Source organism: Barbus barbus, assembly GCF_936440315.1.
Source record: "Barbus barbus genome assembly, chromosome: 5".
NCBI lineage: Eukaryota > Metazoa > Chordata > Actinopteri > Cypriniformes > Cyprinidae > Barbus > Barbus barbus.
In genome coordinates, this window is record NC_136733.1 from 20,093,391 (window position 1) to 20,100,967 (window position 7,577).

The 7,577-nt window shown below is 37.3% G+C and overlaps 1 protein-coding gene across 1 annotated transcript; it reads left to right on the forward strand.

Moving 5' to 3' along the window:
* The first annotated feature begins 256 nt into the window (after positions 1–256).
* LOC306869565 (LHFPL tetraspan subfamily member 2a protein-like) lies at positions 257–7,350 on the forward strand. Its single transcript, XM_079416323.1, has 4 exons — positions 257–508; positions 604–747; positions 3,080–3,684; positions 6,480–7,350. The coding sequence occupies exons 3-4, from the start codon at positions 3,276–3,278 to the stop codon at positions 6,734–6,736; spliced, it is 666 nt and encodes a 221-aa protein (XP_079272449.1). The 5' UTR covers positions 257–508; positions 604–747; positions 3,080–3,275; the 3' UTR covers positions 6,737–7,350.
* Positions 7,351–7,577: the final 227 nt, after the last annotated feature.

Sequence of the window (7,577 nt, forward strand, 5' to 3'; positions counted from 1 at the left end):
TTTTGGTGTCATTTTAAAGCTGTAATTTTGTGAAGTAATACAAAAATGTGAAAAGACTGTTTAATTGTATATTTAAGATACAAAAACAAATGCTAGCTATAAAAACATATTTCCTCAACTGAAAACTATTAAAACCAATATATAACTTAAAAAAACACACACATAAATGACCGTTCTCTGCAACAGTGTTGAACATTGTGAACAAAATAAACATTTTATATGAGTATGAAACACAGGCCCACGCTTAGAAACATCCAGCTGTAGTATGTGCCACCACCCCATAGGGTGATTGGGTAAAGTTCATCAGATTCTCCAGACAAATGTAAACATCATTACAAAGAAAAAGAGGGCAAATCAGAGAAAATATGAGCTCGTAGTGAGCTGTCTACCTAGACTAGCCTACATAGTAGGCGTGTGGGCGGCTGGGCGCATTCCGAGCCATTGTAACTCCGCGAGGGGCTGGAGTAGCTAAAGGAGGCGGTGAAGAAACATTGAGAAAGTAGCTAAAGTGAGCTAGAACTGGTATTCTTTTGAGACTAGCACCGAACTAGGATCCGTGATCTCTAAACGATGCCATGTTGTGTGTTTTTCCATGTATTCCAGAGCTGTGATTGTGAAGCTGAATGTTTCCAGGTCTCTGCCGTGGCTCTTCCCTTCTGGCGCGTGTCGTGTATAGTCAGAACAGAGGAGATCCGCTCAGACACTTCAGGAAGTTAAACACTAATCGGCGAATTCAGCACCGTGACGGTAAGAGGAATACAAATGTTTTATATTTGCCTTTCGGACTGCGTGTGATTGTTCGTCTCATGTCGAATCTAGGTTCTGACTTAATCGAAAGCCACGCTGAACAAAAGGGATCATTTTCTCTAGCTGTGGAGGGATATACAATTTATTGATTGAGCATTCAAAAAAGCAGAATAAGAGAAGAGAGAGCTGTGATCCAGGGGCTTTGCTTAATTATTTAAATATCAATAAAACTGCTTTTTGAACTTGTTCTTTTAAGGCAAACATTATTGTAACGGATTGTAACAGGAGACATATGAAAAAGTTCTTCTTTGAAGTAACACGAGATTAAGCCGGTAGACTGATTTAAAGTGTTAAGTAAACTAACATGATTTTACATCATGATGTATGGCAATAGCATTGTTTTGATTGAACGTGAACCATTTTTGATTAGGTGTATCATGCCATGGCATATGCACCATGGTAGCAGTTGATACCATCACTGAATGGTAAAGTAAGTGAGAACCTGCCCATGAAAATCCCATATTAATAAAGCATAGGAACTAATTACATGTAGCCTATAAGATAGGGCTTTTGATTCTTGACCTCTGTGATTTTGAGGTTTTGTTTGATTGCTGAGCACCTTTGGACCTCTATAGAAATATTTAATATTGATCTTGGAAGACATTCCAGAGTCATTGAATGCTTCTTGTCAGCTTTCAAACTGCTTTGGAGCAGCATTTCAGTTGAAACCATTGAAACTCAGTGAAAGTCTGTCACCGTTTCTAGGGACTTTCTGGATCCATCTTTATTCATAAGTAGAGAACCTCTTTATCCCTTTTCACGACCGTGTTAATTCACCAGCAGGAGAGCCCTTTGTGTCCTTAGCAACAGGCTCTGACATTCTTCAGGCCCCTTAAGAATCCATGGCACTTTCCTTTTTGGTTTGCCATCTCCTTTTTTGGGGAAATCATGTGGTGTAAATTAAATTAAGCGTGAGCTCATTCTTTGTGTTTCTTAGATCTGAAACATTCTGGCTATTCAGGTAAACAGTCTTGGGCAGCTCACAAATAATTAAAAATCATTCTTGATGACTGAAAAGAGAAGTTTACTGGTAGTAACAAAAAAGCTCTAAACACAAGACATAATGTAATGTGTGTATAGACATATTTGAAGATTCCCTGGGACATCAAGCTTTGACATAGTGCTGTGGCTGCTCGCCTTTTCAGTTTTAAATCATAAAACAGTACTTGATACCAATAGAAAAGACTAACCGTAACCTGACATAATAATCTCCCATTCAATAAATTCATACATCACTTGCCTTCATAGCACTGTCATTGAAGGGTTTAAGAAAATCCTTACCTGTCATCATGTACTCAGACTCAGTTTACTTAAACTTAAACTTTTTTAATGTGAAATGTCATTCCTTTCTTATGTTTATGTTATGACTGCATTATTTGTTTTTTCAAATTCTTTATTTTAACACCTTACATACCTGTACAAACAGGCATTTGCTACTTACACAATCTTGCGGTATCACAGTAAGGACCTGTCATAACATAGACCTAGGTGAAAGTATTGTATACAGCTGGCAGCACTATCCTCTGATGGGTGAAATTACTAAAACTTTTTGTTTTATGAATATCTTTGTCATGCTAATATTAAATATTCCTGGTATTTCCATGCCTTTTCAAACCTGTACCCCTCAATTGTTGTTTTTACTTAACCTAAACTGGCTCCTCTAAAAAAAAAAATCTCATTCGTATGTTTATGTACAATATACTTAGAGGTGGGCCTTCAGGCTTTTTTCTCCAAATCGTATGTTTTCATACTATTCACATCGTACAAATTCATACAAAACCACCACCTTGTAAAATAGTTGTTTTCCTGTGCAGACCAATCAGCATCTAACTTGAATTAGTGAATGTTGTTTAAAATTTGTGTCTGACTTGACATGGCGCCAGCACCATGAATCGATCGTTTTCATCTTGAAAGCTCCATTTCCCAACTTGACAACTCCTTCCTCAAATGCAAGTAGCAAATCTGACCAAAAAATAAATCAATAAAAACAAAACAAAATTTTAATTAATTTTAATTATACTGTTGTTTATGGTTCCAACATGTCTCCCACCTCACAGTTTTTCTACTAAACCCAAGTTGGGTTGATTTTAACCCAGAATTTTTAAAGAGTGTGCTATGTTACTAGGATTTTCAAAGAGATTTGTGAACTGGATTAAATTGGATTGTTCCTGGTACAGACGTCAGTGTGCTGATTCAGAGCTCTTGAGAAATCTAGATTTATAGCCTTGATTATAACTTTCTCAAACAAATGCTTCTCTTTTTTTCTTCATAGATTTGTTCAGTTGGTGTCAGTACATGGATACTCTCAGGACGGTCCAAGAGCTCAGGAGTTCTTCTGTGGTGCTGTTTGAGGAGATCTGGTGCTAATTTAGCTGTGATGATAACACCACTGGACCTTCACTGACGTGCCTCAGCTGCTGCTTGAAGAAACCGCTTCCTCTCAAGTGCCGGCATAAAGGTTCTGCAGAATGTGTCACGTCATAGTCACATGCCGCTCTATGTTATGGACCTTGATGAGCATTGTGGTGGCATTTGCTGAGCTGGTGGCATTTATGAGCGCCGAATGGCTAGTGGGATATCCAGATGGTTCTGAGTTCAACTTCACCATCACCGCTTCACACCACAGCGACCAGCGCACCCTGGGTATTTATAACCGCTGCATCAAGGTGGCACAGCAGAAGGTGGTCCAGTGTGGGGCCTACGCCACAGACTTCATGGAAATAGCCAGTGGCTTCTGGCAGGCCACTGTTATATTTCTAGTCATCGGAATCTTTCTCCTGTCCCTAGTGGCCATCCTTTCGGTTTTCAGCATGTGCTTCCAGAGTATCTTGAAGAAGAGCATATTCAATGTGTGTGGCCTACTTCAGGGAATAGCAGGTAAGATGGGAAATCTACTGTAGCACTGCTTTCTCAGATTCTTGGCAGTCTTTGTGGTGGCAGTTGGTGGTCATCTTTAATTTTGAACCATTATCAACTAAACACAGAAAATTAAGGAGCGTATTTAAGTGAGACACTGAAGCTACCCCCAGAATGCCTTGAGCTCATGGCTTCAAGGCTTTGACATTCCTCTGGTGACCTCAAAGACCATGCTATCTAATTATGAACTTCAGCACTCTCATCATCCCATTACAGAAAAGACAGTCTAAATATTACGGCATTGATGTTACTTCGGTATCTCCAATGTTTAGAAATCCTCGTTAAGCGTGTCCTATTTCTGACTTAAAACAGAGCTTGATCTGAGCATACAGACGTAGAAGGTTTGAAAACCTTCAAACCATTAAACATAAGTGCATCTTTTGCTTACTTACTTGATGCTGGGACACCAAGGACTGGATTCATGAAAATCCCCCTAAAAAACAATACATCAACATTTGTAAATCAGTTTTTGAATGTAAAGTGCATGAAATGCATTAGTTTAACAGCATTAACCAGAATTTGTTTGCTAATAAATTTATAATTTGACGAAACAATATAATAATAATCATAATAATCGAAACAACCAAAGAAATTCATTAAACCTCTTTACTTTTGGGATTTAAGACTTAAAACAAGGGTGAGGATATTCTAGGTTTGAGAGACCGAATTACGATGATTATTATGATTGTTCGGGGATTTTTTTATGTTGGAAAATAAGAAGAAAATGGTAGTTAATTTTATATAGCATGATGAAAAAGAAGTACAGACAGATCTGTGTTTTGAGTGTAATTGATTATTATAAAAGAAAAAATGAGGGATGCTAATAGTCAATTGTGGAGGGACAGGGTTTAAGTAGTCTAAATTTAAGTCCGGCATTCACCAGAGAAATTTGTCACCAGAAGATCAAGTTTTGACACTCTGATTAGGAAAAAAAAAACAGAGCAGCTATGCATGGACAAGTAATCCACAATCTATTACATGCATTTAGAAAATAGGGTCAATTTTTATTTCATGCTGATCTCAATTTTTTTTTATCAGGCCCCAGGAATCCACACCTTCTTTTGTTACCAAGCTCAAAGGAGTAGAGCTGTAATGTTGACTGTGGCAGGGCCTTCTGAGTCAAAATACCAGGGACTCAACAGATCAGTCATGATAATGCATCTTATTTGCAGTCATGTCTGGAAACTAGAACAATAAAGTATTGTGGTACAATAAAAATATTGTGGTTCATTTTATAGAAGACCAAGACCAACATCAGGTACTACCAAACTATGTAGCTCTTGAATAATTTCATTGAAAGATATACAACATGTTGAGTGAGTAATTTGTGAATAGTGAGAGCATGACTTCAGAGACAGGATCTGACTTGCCTATTTAGAGTAAGATCTCAGAATAAAATCGAGGGATCACAGTGACCTGCTCTGTTTGGTATGAAGATTAGATCAGCAAGAGTTCTTGCCTTGCTTTTTAAACACTACTTGCAATTAAATCCCATATTTTAAGACATATCTGTCTCACATAATCATAACTTCAACAGGGCGAAAATGGCATTGAATTGAAATCGTGACTCATGGGTCACCCTGAGGTTTTACAGGGAAACCTTTCGTGTTGTGAAGAGATGTCTTTTTTTTCTGATGATGTTATCACATGGTTCAAAGGGGTTACAAGGTCGTTGTCAGGAAAACAAGGATAAATCTGAGCTTCTAGATTTGAGTGAGTGTGTTTTCAAGGAAAGAGGAACTTTAAAGAGAAAAATGAAGTTTTCAAATAAAATCATAGGACTAAAATACCATGTGAAGACCCATTCACACCATTCACCAATAAGGTGCAATTTTTAGGTAATTAATAGATTTCATCATACTCAATCACAGTGCACTTCATTGTTTTGTTCTAGTTTTCTTCTAATGTTATGGGTAAATGTGCAAATGAGGAATTATCTAATAAAATATGCATTAATTTTCATACAGTACATGTCCAGAACAGTAATCCAAACTATTTAGAAAAGCCAGGTTCAAAACTCTTCTTTCATTTTGTTGAGTATATAGTGTTAAATGTTTTACAGAGAGGATTATGGATATATCTTTTAATCAATCCATAAATAAAAAAATGCTTTCAGTGGCCAGAAAATAAGTGGTGTGAACAATTTTGTTTGTCATATTTTTAGGAATAAAATTTAAATCAGGCGAGTGATCCAAACCCTTTGGAAAAACACTTTGGAATATAGACAAGAATAAGACTAGAAGGATTGTAAGGAGTTTGTAAGTGCTACTGAAGAGGAGATTTCTGATTTTGATGTATGCAAGCAAAATAACCAAAAATCTCAAAATTGACCAACAATGGTGTCTTAGTTTAATTCTAATTGGATGAGAATGGGAAGATCCACAGCACGGCTAACAATAACGACACAAAGGAACAATATCATTGGAATCATTTTCAGCGGGTTAACAACAAAAACACTGACATCCAATCAGAATCCACCCAATTGTAAAACATTTGAGCATTTAAAGTAGTGTTACAACAACATAGTCGTTGTCGTTATAGTTATTGTTCCTGTTGTGAATGGACTTTAGCTGTGTTTCTTATTAGTTTCAGCAAGTTATTTTATTGTTAACTGTTCATTTATGTTCAGTAAGTTTTAACTTGTACTACACTTTCCACCTTCAAACACCTTAAGCAACTGTAATTCGCAATATTTCTATTTGTTTGTTTTGAATGGATGTCCTTGTAATTACAGCATTCCCATTTCTCTTTTGCAGGTCTTTTCCTCATCCTCGGTCTGATGCTCTATCCTGCAGGCTGGGGCTCTAAGAAGGTGGTTGACTACTGTGGTCCGGATGCTTCCCCGTATAAAGTGGGCCTGTGCTCTCTGGGCTGGGCTTTCTACACCGCCATAGGAGGCACTGTTCTCACTTTCATCTGTGCTATGTTTTCGGCCCAGGCTGAGATCGCCACCTCCAGCGATAAGGTGCAGGATGAGATTGAAGAGGGACGGAGTCTCATTTGTGTGCTGTGAGATGTGAACACAAACCGCTCAGATGAAAAAGAATCATTTGTGTCCCATGTTTACTGATTGAAATGACTATTGAATTAATGGGAATGTATTTCAGACCTGTAGGTCTACTGATCAAGGACTTTACAAATGTATTTGCTTTTGCTTTTTTATTCACATCTCATCCTATCGTTGTATCGGCATCGCAAAATATACGCATAACAGATTAATTTTATGAAAAAACTTTTGAAACTAACAAATGCATTAACATTGTGTTTATAAGCAAATGCATTCTATCAGTATTTTGATTTATTTGTTACTAAATTTTACATGGACTTCTTACTAATGGCTGAAACTCTAAGCAGTTGTTTATGGAATGGTAGTATAGGTTTCTTTCTTAACTGCCCTGTGATAGACCTAGTCTCTTTAAACTCTAAAATTAAAAGTGATTATTGAATCAGAAGGTGCTTCTCAATCACCGAACAGTCCATATATGGGAAGCTGTTTGCATGTTACGGTGAACTTTCAACGGTTTTTATGAGTAATTTTGTTGAGTGCAGATATTTTTCATCTGTCATCAATGGCTGACTCGGCCAAATGGACTAAAGAGGACAAATAAAGTGTCTGTTGTAATACCGACTCTAGCATTCTTGGCTTCTTGAGAGTGTGTACGCAACAGGAAGTAAGGGCTCATGACTGTCCCAGGTCAGAAAAATGCCAAAGTTCAGTGCCCTTAACGTACACTAAATCCACTCCCATCGCTAATACCACTTACAAGTAGTATTTGAGGCTAATCCCATCATTCATCATATTCAGGAACTCGAATGCAATTGCAAATTGTTCAGAAAAATAATACAGTATAAAA